The following is a 21,338-nucleotide window of genomic DNA, read 5'->3' as shown; positions in this document are numbered from 1 at the left end:
TACTTGTTCTAGGACCCACATAATACCAAAACCTGTGGTGCCTTGAGTGCGTTATATGTAAATACTTCATATGAAAGGTATTTACATATAACCTACACATGTCCTTCTATATACTTTAAATCATTTATAGATTATTTATAACACCCAACACAATGTAAATGTTGTTTAAATAGTTGTAAATGCAACATGAATGTTATGGAAGTAGTTTCTAGAGTGCAGCAAACTCAAGTTCTGCTTTTTGTAAATTTCCAGAATTTCTTTCCCCAAATATTTTCAATCTGGTGGTTGGCTGAATTCATGGGTGCGGAACCCACAGATACGGAGGGCCGACTGTACACCCACCCCACTCACATCACAGTACCTGTGGTTTTAGGAGGCTCCTGAGGTCCGCCCTGCCAGCCGTACTGTGGGTATCCTTGGTAGGGGTACCCGCCCTGAGGAGGTGGGTAGGGTCCCCCTGGAGGTCCTGGAGGGTAGACTCCAGGCCCCATCGGTTGTGATGGATAAGGGGGATATGGGGCCGTAGGACCAGGGCCCGGATACGGCGGAGGGTTCCCTTGGTTCATCAGGGACCTGCAGAGTACACCTAGGAGACAAAACAGTGAAAGTTATTTGTTTTTAACCTGAGGAAATCATTAGAAAAAAACTGTAATCATGAAACAATTTACAAATTGCCTTAGAGATATCCTAAACCTCTTGTACACTTTCAGCTCTGGCCACTTTGTTTTCTTCTCACCACTGGCAAACATCTTATGTATCTGATTGCTTTTTGTCTGCCTGCCTCACTAGACGACAGGCTATGACAGCAGCAGTCTAGCCAAACAGCCGTGCCAGCACTAAGTGACCAGGCATGGGGTAAGGGTTGCTCCTGCCTGGGCACGGGTGACCTGGTTGCTCTCCCCAGAACCAGAGCAGTGTGCTCGGCTGTCACCGTGCCAAGGGTAGAGCTATTTACAGAGGATGCCAAGCATCTTCTCTGACCATCCAGGCTCCTAGGACTCTGGAGGGCTCACCAGGAACCCCCACTGTTTTATAGTTCCTATTCTGGGTGCTTTGCTTCCTTGAGGGAGGCCATTTCCTCCCAGCCCCGAGAGCCTTTTATCCATTTTCTTGATTTGGCCTGAAGTCTGGAGGGGGTCAGCATCTCCTTTCTATCACCTCTGTAGCCCCTGAAGTGCATGATCAAGGACTTCCTGATTAAAAGCATTACTGAGGAATGCAAAGTCCATACACTCTGGATAAATCTGATACTGTCATCTTGCTGCCTTGTACTGTCACCCCTCTTCTGTGGTGATATGTAACGTTTTACCTATCTAAGTTAATAAAGGAAAGAGTCTCATGCTCAAAATTTAATAATTTCACCATTAATTCTTCATAACATGCAATCAATAAATTCATAAATGACCCTAAAAAAAGAAGAGAACAGCTTCTTATAAAGTAATAAATACTCACTACTTTAAGTAATAAATTACTTTTCTTACTTATAAATAAAGTAAGGCTCCCTAAAAAATATGGATTAAAAGAGTGGACTTTGCTGGCTGCCCACACAACAACCATATCCCCCTTCATAATAAGTCAGATTTCCAGGTACGGATCCATTCTTTCCTCCTGCAGTTCATGTGCTTCATAGGAAGCTCATTCCTTTCTAGCTCCAGGGTAAACCCAGTCTAACCTAAGGCAATCCAGGTCACCCTTTCCTCTTTTCCATCAAGACTGATTCAAGGAATTTAGGACTAAGCCAATCACAAATGGCAACCCTTGGCCACTCGGATTATTTCTAAAGTGGTTTGATCAGTTAAAATCTTAGGGCTCTCCAAACACGCTCCCAAACTTCCTTTTGCCTTAACATAGGCAAACACATAGTCCAGCAAGGACATGGGCTACAAACTGCTGACAGCCAATCTTCAGCCCTGAGGGGGTCACCAGCCTTAAGATGAAGCAGGTACTTCAGAAAGGTATAGCAGAAAGAAGGAAAGAAATGGAATTCCAGATGACTTTATAATAGCTCATAAATCAGACTGAAACCCAACCTAACCTAAGCTACCTCTGCAGAATTTCCAGTGCGAGGAGCCACCAGTACGGTAAGCTAAGGAACCCCTGAGTGACGTCCAAGCAAGCAGACATTTATGTAGTGCTGACTGTGCCTGGCACTGGTCTAAGAAGTGGGGTATAGAAATGAACATGGTTCAAATCCTTCCCTGGACAATGGGTTAAAAAGAGAAACACAAGGATGGTGTTTTTTAGAATAGGTGGTAAAGAGACTATTGGGCTGGAGTAGGGGCTTAAACCCAGTGGGAGGAGGTGTGAGTGAGGAGACTGTCATTTGAAGGAGGTGATAATAAACTTAAACTTTATAATAAGGAGTCAGAATGGCTGGAAGCTCTCTCTTTTGACCACATCTGCCTTCTGTCTCCCATTCTTCTTTTTCCAGGGGCCTAACAGGGATTCAGAAAAGAACAGGAGTTCTTTCCCCTCTTTGCTCTCTGGCCTACACCAACATGGCATCATACTCTGACCTGGGAATGACTTTCCCTTTAACCTAAGGCAAAGGCCAGTGGTGACTAACACTGCAAACATCATGTGAATCTGAGCATACTTTTTTTTTTTTTGTAACCAAAACTTTAATCCCAAGGATTCTCACAAAACATATTACAAATGACAGCATGAAAAAAGAATCTTGCACAGTAACTCAGTTCAGCTCTACAATGTACCCTTAAACAGGCAGGACATTTGTTATCTTGAGTATCTCAGATTTCCAAATAAAGAACGTTACAAAGAGCTATGTATTCATATACAGCAATCACAGAAGGAACTTACAACCTAAAGCAAAGGTAAACTAACTTCCTTGAAACTTCTTAGATTCTACACCAACTGGACAACCTTTTGTCCAGTGTGAAGACTAGTGGGATTTTTAAACTTCTAATCTGGTTTAAGGGTGAAGCTTTAATTTTTCCAGCTGGTTTCTGAGTTCACAGCAGCTTTTAAAAACTGCTTAACTACAGCTACATACCATATCCCAGCTATGTTGAAAAAAATATTCCAATCTTTGCCAGTTTTTATTTCCATAATGTTACAAACATTGACTTTAGCTGGGAAGGAGTTAAGAGGTTTATTATCAGCCTATGCAAGACCAAAATTCAAAGCAAATTAAATTTTGCTTAAGGGAACATTGTAAAGTAACAATTCTTGATATTACATGCCCCATATGATCCATTTCAAACCATAGAGAATTACACCTTTGTGTCACTGTTCCAACAGACAAACAAATGTGAACAGCTAAAACATTTTAAAAATGCACCAAGCTTATGAAGCCTCAAACAAAACTTGAATTTTCTGTACATACTCCTGTCAAATGAAGTTATTTCCTGTACACCACTCCTCTTGCAAACTTGTCTTCTATTTCCTTTCATTTGACCTAGATCGGCTACGAGACCTAGAGAAAGAGCGGGACGGCTTGTGATTTCTCTCCCGGGACAGTGATCTCTCTCTTCTCTTATCTCTAGAAAGGGACCTGCTCCGGCTGCGGGAGAAGCTTCTCCGTCTTGGAGATCTGCGTCGAGGTGGAGGACTCCTCCTCCGATAATCATGTCGAGGGCGACAACCCCAAGAAGGAGGTGGGCCACGATTACGACTTCTCTTTTCACTATTCGATGGTTCCACTCTTACTCGGCAGCCACACAGTGTTCTCCCATCTAGCTCTCGGACAGCATCAGCTGCATCTCGGGGATCTTCAAATTCAACAAAAGCAAAGCCGGGAGGGTTTCTAGCAACCCACACACTTCGGAGTGGTCCGTAATAGCCAAAAGCTCGTTCCAATTCAGTCTTATTACCATTGTTTCCAAGATTACCTACATAAACTTTACAGTCCAATGGACAGGAATCACGATGCATTTCGAGATCTTGGGTTAGAAATGCGGAGGTCCAAATCCACAGAACCTAGGCTAGGTCTTCTCAGTCCCCTCCCGCCCAGCGTTCCCGGATGCTCTCGCACACCCGGCGTCCACGAAATGGCGGTGAATCTGAGCATACTTAACTGCTGACTACTTATGCATTTCCTCTCTCCTACCTGGAAGGTTGTGGTAAACCTAGTGAGCCCTGGTTAATACAGAAATCAGTCTTATTAATCCCCTATGGTTATTCCATTAGTTATTTTTTAAGTCACAGAAGTAGAACACAGTCATCATAACTATTCTTTCCTAAAATTCAGTGTGTGTGTGTGTAAGGGGGGTGGAGCCAGTGGGTATCCTCTGAATTGACCTAATTCCATCAAAACTGTAGTTTAATAACTTCATTAATCCAACAAAACCCTGTAATAATGATTGTTCTTCCTCTGAAGACACTGCCCTTCTAAAAACAATGAGCAGTGAAAAGGAAAAGAGAACGAAGTATTTAGAAATATCACAACCTCTCACACCTCAATGTTTCATGACTTTTCTTGATTGATTTCTGTGTATGTATTCCTCACTATTCCTGGAACCTTCAAAACTCTCTCAAACAAATGTGTCTTCCCCTTTCTCCCTCAATCATGCTTCCCCCTCGTTTTTAGTGCACATCTTTCTCCTTCTGCCTGAGAAATTGCTCGATGTCTGGGGTTGGGGGGAACCTCATGTGCTACTCAGAGGCACTTATAAGAGGATAAACCAAACAATGCTCTACTGTCATGACTCAACCCTACCACACACTCCGTCCCTGTGTTCCCAGAACACAATCATCTTAGGGCAATACAACCTGGATTTTCAGTGTCCTCCAGGCAGGAAAAAAATTCCAGTAAGAGAACAGCAAAAATCACAGAAACTCCATCTATATTGAGAGCAAAGATTCCAGAGCTGGCATCTGAAAAGCAGGAGTTCACCCAGTGGGAATCAATTGTTCCCAAAATTGCACAGAAGCAAACCCAAGTAAAGAAAGATTCCCTCACATTAACACAGTCTAGTACAAACCATTTAACATAACCAAAATATAAATGAGCCTTAAATTTAAGGTATGATACAAAACTTTAAAACATGAATTTTTCCCTTATAAATCTGGTCAGGTGAAATGTAAGCACTGCTATAGGAGAGTGTGTTATACTGAAGATCAAATGTAAACAGTGGAAACTGTAGCATTAAGGACAATTCACAGCTCCAAAAGAGACAGCTCAAATCAAGCAGCAGCCAGGATCAATTAAGACTGCATTGGGGACCTCCCTGGTGGTCCAGTGGTTAAGACTCTGTGTCTCCAACACAGGGGACATGGGTTCAATTCCTGGTCAGGGAACTAAGATCCCACATGCATGCAAGGCCAAATAAATAAATTTTTTAAAAATTTAAAAAAAGAAAAAAAAGACTGCATTGAATCCACCTAAAAAAAAAGAATTCAGAGTAATAACAGTAAATATGATCCAAGGTCTTGGAAAAAGAATGGAGGCACAGATCAAGAAGATATAAGAACTGTTTAACAAAGAGGTAGAAAATCTAAAGAATAAACAGAGATGAACAATAACTGAAATGAAAAACACACTAGAAAAAATCAATAGCAGAATAAATGAGGCAGAAGGATTGGTAAGTGAGCTGGAAGATAGAACAGCATAAATTATTGCCATGGAACTGAATAAAGAAAAAATAATGGAAAAAAACAGAGGATGGTCTCAGAGACCTCTGGGACAACACTAAACACAATTTGCATTACAGGGGTCCCAGAAGGAAAAAAGAAAGGACCTGAAAAAGACATTTGAAGAGATAATAGCTGAAAACTACCCTATTATGGGAAACAAAACAGTCACACCCAAGTCCAGGAAGCACAGAGAGTCCCAGGCAGAATAAACCCAAGGAAGAACATGCTGAGAGACACAGTAATCAAACCAACAGAAAATATTAATACATTATTGACTAGGAGACTTCTGCAGAAACTAATACCTGTGGCTGGCAATTTCTTATGTAAGTGAATACTGAAATGTTTCCAGTCAATAATGCTCAGATAACAAAAGATATATTAATATGTCTCCAGTCATTAAGTTGTTAAAAGCAACAAGGGGAAAGCAACAAATAACATACAAGGGGGAAGTTCTCTGTTGGTCCAGTGGTTAGGATATGGCACCTTCACTGCCATATCCCAAAGTTCAATCCCTGGTAGAACTAAAATCCCATAAGCTGCACAGCAGAGAAACAAAACCAAAAAAAGAAACCATATGTAAGAATTCCCCTAAGGTCATCAGCTGATTTTTCACAGAAACTCTGCAGGCCAGAAGGGAGTGGCACACTATATTTAAAGTGATGAAAGGGAAAAACCCACAACCAAGAATACTCCACCCAGCTGGACTCTCATTCAAATTTGATGCAGAAATCAAAAGCTTTACAGTCAAGCGAGAGCTAAGAGAACTCAGCATGAGCAGACCAACTTTCCAACAAAAGCTAAAGGAACTTCTCTAGGTGGAAAAGAAAAGGCCAAACTAGAAACAGGAAAATTATGAATGGAAAAGCTCACCAGCAAAGCAAACATATAGTAAAGGTAGAAATCATACACATACAAATATGATATCAAAACCTGCAATCATAAGAAGAGGAAAGCACAATGCAGGATATTGAAAATGCATTTGAAATTAAAAGACCAGCAACTTAAAACAGTTTTGTTTATATATAGACCACTGTATCAAAATTTCATGGAAACCACAAACCCAAAATCCACAATAGATGGAAAAAAAAAAAAACCCACAAAGAAAAGCAATCCAAAACAACACTAAAGTTAGTTATCAAATCACGAGAGACAAGAACAAAAGAGGAAAAAAGACTTACAAAAACAAATCTAAAACAATTAACAAGATGGCAATAAGAACATACATACTGATAATAACCTTAAATATAAATGGATTAAATGTTACAACAGAAGACAGAGACTGCCTGTCTTAAAAACGACAAGACCTATTTTTCTCTCCCTATAGAGTGACCCAATTCAGATCTAGGGATGCATACAGACTGAAAGTGAGGGAACGGAAATCTCCATGCAAATGGAAATCAAAAGAAACGTGGAGTGTCAATACTCAGAACAGACAAAATAGACTTTAAAATGAAGACTGTTAAAGAGACAAAGAAGGACACTACATAATGATCAAGGGTTCAATTTAAGAACAAGATATAACAACTGTAAATATATATGCACCCAACATAGGAGCATCTCAACACTTAAGATAAATACTAACAACCATAAAAGGAGGAAATAACAGTAACACAATAATAGTGAGGGACTTAAAGACCCCATTTTCATCAAAGGACAGATCATACAGACAGAAAATTCAAAAGGAAACACAGGTCTTAAATGACACATTAGACTACAAGGACTTAACTGATATTTATAGAACATTCCACCCCCAAAACAGGTGAATACACATTCTTTTCAAGTGCACATGGTACATACTCCAGGAATGACCACATGTTGGGCCACAAAGCAAGTCTCAGTAAATTTAAGAAAATTTAAAATCATATCAAACATCTTATCTATGAGATTAGAAATGCTATGAGATTAGAAATCAATTACAGGGGAAAACCTGCAAAAAACACAGACACGTGGAAGCTAAACACTGTTACTAAACCCATGGATCACCAATGAATCAAGGAGGAAATTTTAAAAAAAAACCTGTAGACAAACAACAGTGAAAACACAACAACCTAAAACCTATGGGATGCAACAAAGTAGTTCCAGAAGTAGAGAGAAGTTTATAGCAATACAATCTTACCTCAGGAAACAAGGAAAATATCAAACAACCTAACCTGACATCAAAGGAACTAGAGAAAAACAACAAACAAAACCCAAAGTTAATAAAAGGAAAGAAATCATAAAGATTAGAGCAGAAATAAATGAAATAGACAGGGGAAAAAAAAAAACTGAAACAATCAATGAAACTAAAATCTGGTTCTCTGAAAAGATAAAATTGATAAACCTTTAGTCAGATTCATCAGGAAAAAAGGGAGAGTGCTCAAAACAATAAAATTAGAAATGAAAAAGATGTTACAACTGACACCACAAAAATACAAGCGATCATAAGAGACTATTACATGCCAATAAAACAACTATATGCCAATAAAATGGACAACCTAGAAGAAATGGACAAATTCTTAGAAAGGTACAACCTTGCAGAACTGAACCAAGAAGAAACAGAAAATGTGAAAAGATCAACCACAAGTACTGAAACTATGATTTAAAACTTGCAACAAACAAAAGTCTAGGACCAGATGGCTTCACAGGCAAATTCTATCAAACATTTAGAGAAAATTGTACATCTATCCTTATGAAACTATTCCAAAAAAATTTCAGAGAAAGGAACACTCCTTAATTCATCCTATGAGGCCACCATCACCCTGCTACTAAAACCTGACAAAGATACTACAAAAATAGAAAATTAGCCAGTATCACTGATGAACATAAATGCAAAAATACTCAACAAAATACTAGCAAATCAAATTCAACAATATATTAAAAGGCTCATACATCATAATCAAGTGGAATTTATCCCATGGATGCAAAGATTTTTTAATATACACAAACCAATCAATGTGATACACCATCAACAAACCGAAGAATAAATATCATATGATCATATCAATAGATGCAGAACAACTTTATGACAAAATTGAACATCCATTTATGATAAAACTCTCCAGAAAGTGGGCACAGAGGGAACTTACCTCAACATAATAAAGGCCATATATGACAAACCCACAGCTAACATCACACTCAATGGTGAAAAGCTGAAAGCATTTTCTCTAAGATCAGGAACAACAGAAGGATGTCCACTCTTGTCACTGTTACTGAACACAGTGTTGGAAGTCCTAGCCATGGCAATCAGAGGAGAAAAAGAAATAAAAGGAATTTAAACTGCAGAAGAAGTAAAACTTTCACTGTTTACAGATGGCATGATACCATACATAAAAAATCCTAAAGATGCTACTGGATAACTACTAGAGTTCATCAATGAACTTGGTAACATTGTAGGATACAAAATTAACACATAGCAATCTGTTGCATTTCTCTACACTAACAATGAAAGAGAAATTAAAGAAACAACCCCATTTTCCATTTCATCAAAAGAATGAAATACCTAGTAATAAACCTGCCTAAGGAGACAAAAGACCTATACCCTGAAAACCGTAAGACATTGATGAAAGAAATCGAAGATAACACAGATGGAAAGAAATACCACGTTCTTGGATTAGAAGAATAAATATTGTCAAAATGACTATAATATTCAAGGCAATCTACAGATTCAACACAAGCCCTATTAAATTACCAGTGGCATTTTTCACATAACTAGAACAAAACATTTAAAAATTTTTATGGAGACACAAAAGACCCTGAATAGTCAAAGCAATCTTGAGGAAGAAAAATGAAGTTGAAGGAGTTAGGTTTCCTGACTTCAGACTATACTACAAAGCTAGAGTCATAAAAACAATATTGTACTTGCACAAAAACAGAAATATAGACCAATGGAACAGGATAGAGAGCCCAGAAATAAATCTCAGCTACTATGGTCAATTAATCTATGACAAACGAAACAAAAATATACAATGGAGGAAACAGAGCCTCTTCAATAAGTGGTCCTGGGAAAACTGGACAGCTACATGTAAAAGAAGGAAATAAATTTTTTTAAACACCATACACAGAAATAAACTCAAAATAGATTAAAGACCTAAATATAAGACCAGATACTATAAAACTTAGAGGAAAACAGAATGCTCTATGACATAAAACACAGCAATGTCTTTTGCATCTGACTCTGAAAGTAATGGAAATAAAAACAAAAATAAACAAATAGGGCCTAATTAAACTCAAAAGCTTTTGCACAGAAAAGCAAACCATGAACAAAGTGAAAAGACAGACCACAGAATGGGAGAAAATATTTGCCAATGATGTGACCAACAGGGATTAATCTCCAAAATATACAAACAACTCATGTACCTCAACATCAAAGAAACAAACAACCTAATCGAAAAACAGGCAGAAGACCTAAATAGACATTTTTCCAAAGAAGACATACAGATGGCCAACAGGCACATGAAAAGATGCTCAACATTGCTACTTATCAAAGAATGCAAATCAAAACTATATATCACATCAGTCAGCATGGTCATCATCTAAAAGTCTATGAACAACAGATCCTGGAGAGGGTGTGGAGAAAAGGGAAGCTCCCCTACACTGTTGGTGGGAACGTACACTGGAGCGGCCACTATGAAGAACAGTACAAAGGTTCCTTAAAAAACTAAAAACAGAGCTACTATATGATTCAGCAATTCCACTCCTGGGCACATATCTGGAGAAAACCATGGTTTGAAAGGATCTGTTGTTGTTTAGTTACTAAGTCATGTCTGACTCTTTTGCAACCCCATGTCTTAATACATGCACCCATACATTCACTGCAGCACTGTTTACAAAAGCCAAGACATGGAAGCAGCCTCAATGTCCATCAACAGATGAATAGATAAAGAAGATGTGGTACATACGTACAATGGAATATTACTCAGCCATAAAAACAATAATGTCATTTGCAGCAACAAAGATGGACCTGGAGATTATCATAAATAAGTGAAGTAAGTCAGACAGACAAAGACAAATATCATATGATAATGCTTATATGCAGAATCTTAAAAAAAGATGATACAAATGAACTTATTTATAAAACAGAAACAGACTTACAGACTTAGAGAACAAATTTATGGTAAGTGAAGGGGAAACATGAGTTTGGGATTGACATATACACACTATATTTAAAATAGATAACCAACAAGGGCCTACTGTATAGCACAGGGAATGCCACTCAACCTAAATGGGAAAAAAATCTGAAAAAGAACAGATATCTGTATATGAACAACTGAATCACTCTGCTATACAACTGAAACTAACACAACAGTGTAAATCAACTATAATCCAATTTAAAATAAAAACTTTTTAAAAAGACTGCATTGAATAATATCTGATGATCCCACTCAAGACATGCTCAAAGTCACAGGATTTTCAGACATTCAACCATAAAATGAGAAGAGTAGAAACTATTCTTTCAGAAAGTGGCCCATGGAGATAACAATCAAAGACCTCAGCAAAGTAGAGATGAAGGAAAGAACAGTTTTTCAAAGTTGTTACTTTTTAAATGACAAGATAGCTGGCACTGACCTTGCAGGCAGGAGGGCGGAGAATGTTCCTTTGGAAAAATCGAGCAGCCCCAAGGGGAAAAATATATTGATAATGATACTCGAGAGTCCAAAGAAATGACTCATCCAGTCATTCCACAATAAAGCCCATGCACAGAGAACTTCTAATAGACTTTTTATTGCCTCATAAATAAATGAATGAACAAGGATTATCAAGACATTTGTGGAAAGCCTGCAACATAAAAGAGCATAACAAAACAGAAAAAAGAAAACCCAAATGTCCAAAAAAACCAAAACAATAAATTATGTATATCTATATAATAGTTTCTTTGCACTTATTTTCAATTTGCTTTCAAAGCATGGTATAATATTAAGTGTAAGAAGAATGCAATAGCATGATCCTGATTTTCTTTAAAATAAATAGTAATAAATGGATCAATGTTACAGAATGAAGCATTCTACAAGAGACCCACACAGTAGTTGCCTAATTTAATAGAAAGGTACCACTGCAACTCAGAAAGTAAAAATTAGTCTTTTCAATAAATAGTGCCAACTATTCTTATGGGAGAAAAAAAATGATCTCCATCCTTATAAACCATGAATAATTCACACTACACCATGGACTTTTATATAAAAGCTAAAGCAATCACACCTTTAGAACAAAGTTTATAATATATTCATGACTCAGGCAGTATTTACCTTATGACCTAGCAACTCTTCTCTTAGAAATATACTGAAGTAAAATGAGTGCATAAGCACACCAAAGATATATGCAAGAATCATCAGTGACTTCCCTGGTAGTCCAGTGGTTAAGATTATGTACCTCCAATACTGGGGTGCGGGTGCTATCTCTGGTCAGGGAACTAAAGATATCCCATATGCTGTGTGATACAGACAAAAAAATAAAGAAGGTCAAAGCAGCTTGATTTATTATAGCCCCAAACTGGAAACTATCCAAATGTTCATCAATAGCAGAACAGGAAGATTACAATATAGTCTATCAAATAGAAACTGCCCAGCAATAAGGAAAGAATGACTACTATCTGCAGCAACATGGATGAGTCAGACAGACAATGATCAATGAAAGAACCTAGACTTTATATTGCTAAGATTCCATTTATATGAGGTTCAAGAACAGCCAAAACGAATCTACAGATATTGACTGGAAGAGGCATAGGAGGTGACTTCTGGGATAATGGAGATGTTCCCCATCCTAAGCTGAGTCATGATTACATGGAATACTCCTGGAGTTGTACATTAAGATTTTCATGCTTTAAGTGTACAGCAACAGTAGACATAAAATTTGGCTAGATGGAAAAAAAAATACATTTATAGTGGTTTTCACTGGGTGCTAAAATTACAGGCAATTGTTATTTATTCTGTATTTTAAAAAATCCCAGTCAGAAAAAAATTGTTTTCTTAGTGCTTTTTGGTGTTTTCATGCTACCCACCTATTTTTTTTTTAAATAGCTAGAATGCCTCTGTAGACCTTCTGTCTCCTTCTAGTACTCTAATTTCCCTTCCTATTACTAAAAATTCTCCTTTATGGATAAACTACTTTATATCTGCTCATCACTGCTTTTTACAGTGATTTTTGTAATTGTGATTTTTTTTTTGGGGGGGGGGGGGGCGGTGCTTCCCTGGTAGCTCAGACGGTAAAGCATCTGCCTACAATGCAGGAGACCCAGGTTAAATCCCTGGGTTGGGAAGATCCTCTGGAGAAGGAAATGGCACCCCACTCCAGTGTTCTTGCCTGGAAAATACCATGGACTGAGGAGCCTGGTAGGCTACAGTCCAGGGGGTCGCAAAGAGTCGGACACGACTGAGCAACTTTACTTTCACTTTATACCATGAGGCATACAGGATCTTAGTTCCCAACCAGGGATCAAATCTGTGCCGCCTGCAGTATAAGCTCAGAGTCTTAACCACTGAACAGCCAGGGAAGTCCCATGATTCTTTTCTTCACAAGACACCACAGTTCCTTAAGCTGTTTAAATGTTTTCTTCTGCTTCAAACTGAGAAGTCACTTGGCTAAGTAAACTTGGGGTTAAAAAAAATTTCTCTAGGTTACATAGAGACTTTCCCCACCTTGGAATTATTCTCATATTCAAAGCCAGAAGTTATGCTTATCCCTCTCTCTTTATTATATCTTTTTTGGGAATTTACAAAACTGCAGTTTGAAAACATGAAAGCTGATCTTATTCTAAAGACCTCCTCTGTGTCTTTTTTGAACTCCCTAATTAGCTGGCCTTTTAATAGGATCTTTGTGAATAGATTACTTTATATTCTAGGTTCCTCGGGTTTTTTTTTGATTCTCATACCCATAATTTGGGGTATGACTATGCTAAAAAAAAAGCTTTAGAATTACTAGTTCTGTGCTGCTCTACCATCTCAGGTTTATAGTTTTCGTTAAATTTCGGTGTTGACATGTTTGTTTATCCCATTCACAGTCATCTGGCCATTCTAAAAAGAGTAGAGACAACGGGTCAGGGGAGTCAGATAAGGTTTCTAAGAAGAAGCGACGATCACACTGAGAATTAGGCAGAAAGAGGAATTCAGATTACTCAAACCTCACACTCTTGTCAGAGGTAACACTCAAAAACAACCTTGCTAAGAGTAAACTTTCAGGATCATTGCAGCTTCTTTTTCTATTACGTTTATAACTTTTTCTAGTTATTCTTTATATCTTTTAATAGGATTCACGTAATTTTGTTTGCTTGGCAGATAACAATTGGCAAAACCGATTATTTGTTTATTCAACATTAAGTACTTACTACCTGAGAGGCCCAGTAATGAGGATATCAGAGGACGAATTCTAGCTGGCTTGCTCTTCCTCTTCAGTACCTCTGATAATAAAATTCTTTTCCTTTTGTTGGTTACTGCATCAGATGGAAAAATCTGGAAGTTGGCTAAATTTCAAGGGTATGGTGTGGGTGGTTTGGCTAAACAGACCAGACACTTTGCCTGGTTCAGAGGGCAGTTATCTCAAAGAGTTACTCCAGTTTACTGAAACTCAGGTACAAGTAGAAAATGACCCTGCCAACAGAGGAAGTGGGCCACGTAGTGTGAACCTGCTGTGGGCCAAGAAAAGAAGCAACAGCATCAAATCCGAACCCCAAAGCCACAAGAACAGGCATTCCACAGCCACAGGCCTTCATCTAGGAAGAACCTACTCCTGACATGCAAGCTTCACACTGGGGCCCTGGGAATAGCAACAGCAAGGGTTCAGGTCTACTAAAAATTTTTTTTTTTTTTTTTGGCCATGCTGCATGGTTTGTGGGATCTTAGTTCCTGGACCAGGGATTGAACCTGTGGCCTCCTCAGTGAAAGCACAGAGTATTAACCACTGGACCACCAGGGAATTCCCAGGATTCACTTCTAAAAGGTGGCAGTGACATTCACAGTAACAGAGCAACACCAGGAGACTCTGACTGTTGATACTATGACATAGACAAGATCTTTGTTTTTATGACTTCCTCACTATGGGTAACACATTTGGCTGTGTTATCATTTCCTAAGTTGCTTTCTTTGGGGAACAGGGGGGAAGGAGACAACCTGCTGTTTTATTCATTACTTTCTAAATACTGATTCTGGAATCAATCTCCCAAATATTATTAACCACTCCTACTTCATTCATGATCTTTTGTTTGCTAGAGAGTTAACCAGGCCTGGAGCTGTCCTCACATAATCAATGAATGAATAAACCAGAGCATGCCTGTTGTATCATCAAAATCATTTTGACTTGTGGCTTTAGAGTAGTAGCCTCTCAGTGGAATGCACAATGACACAGAGCTCAGAAATGGGCTCTTCACTGAACAAGGGCCTCAAAATGCACAAGGGAGGCAAAAAAATAATAGTGGATCATCCACCCCTGGAGGCCCTGTTCTAGAGTAATGAAGAATTTCACAGACTGTCTTGTTTTCCCTTCTTACAAAGGCTATAAAAACTATTTATTGCTTATACAACTGAGTTACACGTGAAACCAAAAAAATCTACAAACTATTTAGTAACATGGCTTGCTAAAGCCACTCAGGTAATTGCTTTAAACCACTATCCCCAACATTAAACTAACACAAAGATGTAAGCATTCTCCATTTGTCCTGATATATTAGATGAAGAACAATGAAGTCTGAAAAGTCATACACATGTTATTAATTCATAGTAGTTCAATATTATTTGAAAACATGGCTACAGGCAATCTCATCTCCCTCCAACAATAAACTTGCAGCCTTGGAGACTGTGAGAATCCAGAGAAGTTCCCCTAAACCACAGGAAAACACATCATCTGCTAAAATCTCATTGCATAAAGCTTTCTATACAGAATCTCTGGCTGGATCCTAGGCCTGTCACTCTCTAAGGAATAAGATATATAACCTTTATTAAACAGCCCTCAAAAAAAAAAAAAAGCTTCCTGAATTATTCAACCATCAAAAAGAATGAAATAATGCTATTTGCAGCCACATGGATGGACCTAGAGATTACCATACTAAGTGAAGCAAATCAGAAAGAGAAAGACAAATACCATATGCTATCACTTACATGTGGAATATAAAAGACAACACAAGTCAACATATCTACGAAACATAAACAGACTCACAGATACAGAGAACTGACTTGTGGTTGCAGTGAGGAGGGGGAGTAGGGGAGGAAAGGACTGGAAGTCTGGGATTAGCAGAGGCAAACTTTTATGTATGCAATGGATGAACAACAAGGTCCTACTGAACAGCACAGGGAACTATATTCAATATCCTGTGACAAATTATGAGGGAAAAGAATATGAATAGAATATATATGTATGACTGCGTCAGTCTGCTGAACAGCAGAAACTGACACAGCATTATAAATCAACTATACCTCAATAAAATTTAAAAAGAGAAATGCAAATGCAAAAACAACAAAAATTGCTATCTGAAAATATCTACCAACAGCTAAAATAGTGTATCCTGAACCATCCAGGCATCAGAATCCCATTCCTCTCTAATGTTTGGAGGAAACACCCTTTCTTTTACAGAGAATTCATTCTTTTTCCTTATAAATTCTTCAATAAAGACTCATTTTTAAGTGCAACTTCAAATAATAAAGTCTATTCTATGAACCAGAAGTTCCACCTTTAGGATTTATCCTACAGGTATAGACTAGTGCCAGTATGCCAAAAAAAAAAAAAAAAAAAAAACCCCAAAAAAGCCCAATTTTATACCACAAATATTTACTATAACATTTGTTTACAACTATATAACATATTATAAAGACATACAAATACATATACGATATTTGTTTGTTGTTGTTGTTTAGTCACTAAGTCGTGTCCAACTCTTCCTCTGTCCATGATATTTCCCAGGCAAGAATACTGGAGTGGGTGGCCATTTACTTCTCCAGGGGATCTTCTCCACCCAGGGATTGAACCTGCATCTCCTGCATTGGCAGACAGATTCTTTGCCACCACAAACACAAATATTTATTATAACATTTACTTATAATAACTATATAACATATATATAAAATACATACACAGACATAAATGATATGTAACATCCTAAAGGTCCACCAATATGGGGACAGTTAAGCCATGGAATTTCCAAACCACAGAACTGCTCTTTGACCCTTAAGAAGAATGAAGTAGAATTACATGCACTGATAATGGAAAAGTGCCAACATAGTGAAAAAAGCAAATTACAACACAAAGCATTCTTACTATCCCATTTGGGCTTAAAAATAAAGTTCTATTTCTAGACCTGAATAGGTTACAGTTATATTAGTGAATATAATTATTCATTAAACTGTACCTTTTTTGTCATACACACTTTTCTACAGTTGGCCCTCTGTATCTGCAGGTTTCACAACCTTGGATTCAACCAACAGCAAATTTAAAATATTCAGGAAAAAAAAAATCCCAGAGAGTTCCAGAAAGGAAAGCTTGAATGGCAACCATTTGTAAAGCATTTACAATGTGTTCGGTATTACAAATAATCCAGAGATGATTTAAAGTATTCAGAGGATATGCATGCTGCTGCTGCTGCTGCTAAGTCGCTTCAGTTGTGTCTGACTCTGTGCGATCTCATAGATGGCAGTCTACCAGGCTCCCCTGTCCCTGGGATTCTCCAGGCAAGAATACTGGAGTGGGTTGCCATTTCCTCCTCCAATGCATGAAAGTGAAAAGTGAAAGTGAAGTCGCTCAGTCATGTCTGACTTGTAGCGACCCCATGGACTGCAGCCTACCAGGCTCCTCCATCCATGGGATTTTCCAGGCAAGAGTACTGGAGTGGGGTGCCATTGCCTTCTCTGGAGGATATGCATAGATTATATGCAAATACTATGTCATTTTATCTAAGAGATTTGAACATCCACATAATTTTGGTGAGAAGGTCCTGGAACTACTGAGAGGTGACTATACATGCTAAAAAATGGAAATTATCTTTAGGTAAAGTCTATTTCATAGCTTTTGGAGAACCCAGGTGGTGCAGTAATAAAGAATCCGCCTGCCAATGTAGGAGACATAGGAGACTCAGGTTCAATCCCTGGGCCAGAAAAATACCCTGGAAGAGGGAATCGCTACCCACTCCAGTATTCTTGTCTGGACAGTTCCATGGACAGAGGAACCTGGCGGGCTATATATAGCTCATAAGGTAGTGAAGAGTCAGACACGACTGGGCAGGCACACAACCTATCTCTTAACTTATTGAGCAGGAAAGCCACGCTTCTTGGTGCTTCCAACAACCATCCAACTACTACTGAGAATATGTTTTGTTCCAGCTTCAGGGCAGGATCCACAGCTGTGAACAGACCCATAGATTCCAGGGGAACCTCACCAAGGGCTCCTTCTCCAGCCTTTATTAATCATGGATGGCTCTCTGCAGAAACCGCAGGACACCTGAATGCAGGACAGACGACTGCCTTCAGCTTCTGGAAGGACTCCTCAAAGGTGGACCTCACTCAGCCCCTTGTCTGACAGCCCCCAAAAGGCCAGCAATTCCCCCACCTCTCACTATCCCCTTGGGAACTCCAATGTCCAGCTTCATCCGACCACAAGCTCAGGGACTCAGGTCAGTACCCAACTAATGCAGCTATCTGAAAGCCATGGGGAAGTGAAGACTGGCTCCTCCTCAGACAGGCTGGGATCTCTGAATTACATCTAGTCACTGGGATGTACAGGACGGCATTGTCACTCTGCAACTTCAAACAGCCAGTCCTCAAAGTGACAATGGACAGAAAATGAGTTCAGCAAGAGGGAGGGTAGAAGCGAAAGCAGCAGTGAACAGAAGGAAAAGTAAAAGGGAAGAAAGCAGTTAACAGAGAAAGTGAGTCGAGGAGATGAAAGGACAGGTTAGAGCAGGCAGAGAGAAAAAAGGGAGGAACCCTGCCCCCCGCCAACCTGAGAGGACACACCAGAAAGGCACAGGTCCATCCCTCCCAACAAGCTGACAAGGCCACTTCCCAGGCCAGGTCCTCCACCAGCACAGCCCCTGAAAGATGGGCTCTGCCTGCCCCCCTCCCAGAGCATTAGACTAGGCTTTGTGGGAAAGTTGAAATCTTGATAGCTTAGAAAGAGGCCCCTACAGCTTCATGTGCTGGTAATTTAACTAAGCATTCCTGGTTCCTGCTGGCTATCAGGCTGGCCCTGGCTTCGCTTCATCATTAAAGCAAGCTCTCCTGACCCTCTGCAGGAGCTGCAGCTCTGTCAGCACCGTAGGGCAGCCTCAAAGGACAAGAGTGAATTTCACTGCACACCAGCAAGTACCAGTCACACCTGCCACGTGGTCACCCCAAGGATCAGACAAGCCAGGGCAGTGCACTCCTTCCTCCTTTCTTTTCTTCATTTTCATAGAATTTTTAAAATAGGCATTACAGACAAAAAGCTTACACAAAACAGAGGCTAGATGCTAACTTCAGAGTTCTGTCATTAGTTACATCCACCAAGAGCAATTGTATGTTAATATATAGAAGCCAAGGAGATCAAAGGAATATGAGGCAGTGATTGATTAGTTAAAACCAAAACAAGAAAACCAAACTGCATCCACCTGAGCAAAATTTTGAGTTTTCCAAGTGCACACTTGCACAGAAGGAGCAATAGAACACAGCATCAATAAAGTTACATCCTTGGCAGAGGGCCTAGAATTTATTGATGATATAGCATACAGGCTCACCACCACCCAGGCCTCCTTTTGGCAAACCTCCTATCAAAACACCAGTGGTTTCAACTGACTGCACGCATTTCTCTTTAGTTCCTAGACCCTTCACTCTGCTGTCTTCCTGGTATTACAGAGCCACTTGGAGTTTCAGGAGGTGGGATTCAAGAGGCCCTCTCTGAAACCTGGCTACCCTCAAACCATCCCTATCACCTGTCTACTGCCACCTGAAAAAATTCACAGTGAGTCATATCTGTGGATGAAGGCAGTATTTTTCCAAGTGGGATATGTGGCACAGTTTGGGGAATGTGGACAATTTTAACAGTTATGCTTTTTAATATTTACCTTCTATTTGTGTCAGATGATAGCTGTTTCCAATTTAAGTCAATCATAGTTTTCCCCTTTAAATAACTTCTTAACTTTTTTTTTAAATGGCACACTTTAAAGAAAAACTGTTAACAGTACTGATGGCAAAGAGATAAGACAAAAATCACTCAGGTGGAATACAAATAAACTGTCCCACTCCAGTATTCTTGCCTGGAAAATCCCATGAACAGAGGAGCCTGGCAGGCTATAGGCCATGGGGCTGCAAAAGAGTCGGACTCAACAGAATGACTAAACAGCAATAACAGCCATCACTGGTGTTTCTACTGCCACCATCACATATCAAGATTTGCCAAAGTTTAGTTCTACAAAGTCAGCAGAACCAGAAGGATGCAGAAACTGCATCAGGGATTGAAGAATCACAATCTTAGTGACAGTGTTGCAGAAGAAAGGCTGGGGGTGGGGGAAAGAGGGACACGGGGTCTGGGGTCTATGGAAAGCTAGCAAGCAGGAGGAAAGCAGTCAAAACAGGCTTAAAGATAAGGACTCATGAGCTAGGCACATTCCTACAGAACTCCAGTACCACATCTTGTACCCACATGATCCTACCCAGGGTCCCAAAGCTGAAAGCTCACGGGTGAAGTACTGAGGTCAGAAGCCAGGCACCATTTCCCAGGTCTTTTTCATCCCAAAGAACGTTGCAACTCAACAGCCCCCAGCCCTACTTTTTCGTGAACACTGGCCACGGGGTCAGATGGTTTTTCAGTCGTGATCTACACTATCTTCTGGGCCAATTCTCTTGACACTAATGACTCTTTAGCACAAATCAGAGAAGTAATAAGAGGCATCTGTGAATAAGGCATTACTCTCTAATGAGTAAATTCAGGTAAATCAAACCCTCTTCTCACCATGATTACTAAGACTCCCTTATATCATTTACTTGCATCATCACAATAAACTGAATATCACAATAAAGCAACTCAAACAAGTTTTTTGGCTTCCCAGTGCAGATAAAAGTTAGGTATTCACTACACTATAGTCTGAGGGTGCAAAAGCATTACGTCTAAAAAAACAATCTACACACCTTAATGTACCTCTGATGCTGGGAAAGACTGAAGGCAGGAGAAGGGGACGACAGAGGATGAGATAGTTGGATGGCATCATCGACTCACTGAACATGAGTTTGAGAAAGTTCTGAGACTTGGTGATAGACAGGGAGGCTTGGCGTGCTGCAGTCCATGGGGTCGCAAAGAGTTGGACACAACTGAGCGACTGAACTGAACGCACCTAATTTAAAAATATTTTATTGCTGAAAAATGCTAACAAACACCCAAGCATTCAGCAAGCTGCAATCTCTTTGCTGGTGGAGGTTTGAAGTATTGTGAGAATTACTAAAATGTAACACAAACACACAAAGTGAACAACTGCTGTTGAAAAATGACATCGATAGATATAGGGTTGCCACAAACCTTCAATCTGTAATAATCGCAGTATATGCAAAGCACAACAGAGCCAAGTACAATGAAGTGAGTGAGGCCTATTGAGAAATGGAGTGTTTCCTGCCCTATTAGTAAACAGGGCTATCACCATCACTAACAATTCGATTGCAGCCCTCTACCGTGAGCCTGAGCCGGGCAGCCCCAAGGGAACTCGGGAAGGAGAACGCCTGCCATCCAGCCTCCCTCAGACTACAGCCTCCTCCTACTGTGAGAGTAAGCCCTGACGAACTGAGGATATTCATTCACATGACACTGGCCTGATAGCTGAGGTGTATACC

At 39.5% G+C, this 21,338-nt stretch overlaps 1 protein-coding gene and 1 pseudogene across 1 annotated transcript in view; both read right to left on the bottom strand.

The window, feature by feature from the left end:
- The window catches only part of CYSTM1 (cysteine rich transmembrane module containing 1), a 57,706-nt gene that overhangs the window by 31,164 nt on the left and 5,204 nt on the right, over positions 1 to 21,338 (bottom strand). Inside the window, exon 2 of the mRNA XM_070465479.1 lies at positions 362 to 586. Within this exon, the coding sequence (XP_070321580.1) occupies positions 362 to 566 (205 nt within the window). The 5' untranslated portion in view covers positions 567 to 586. The remainder of the gene's footprint in view (positions 1 to 361; positions 587 to 21,338) is intronic.
- On the bottom strand, positions 2,650 to 3,979 carry LOC139034399 (serine/arginine-rich splicing factor 3 pseudogene; annotated as a pseudogene).

The sequence above is a fragment of the Odocoileus virginianus genome, chromosome 3 (genome assembly GCF_023699985.2).
Source record: "Odocoileus virginianus isolate 20LAN1187 ecotype Illinois chromosome 3, Ovbor_1.2, whole genome shotgun sequence".
Lineage (NCBI taxonomy): Eukaryota > Metazoa > Chordata > Mammalia > Artiodactyla > Cervidae > Odocoileus > Odocoileus virginianus.
Note: the sequence above shows the minus strand (reverse complement) of the source record. Positions and strands in the feature narration are given on the sequence as shown.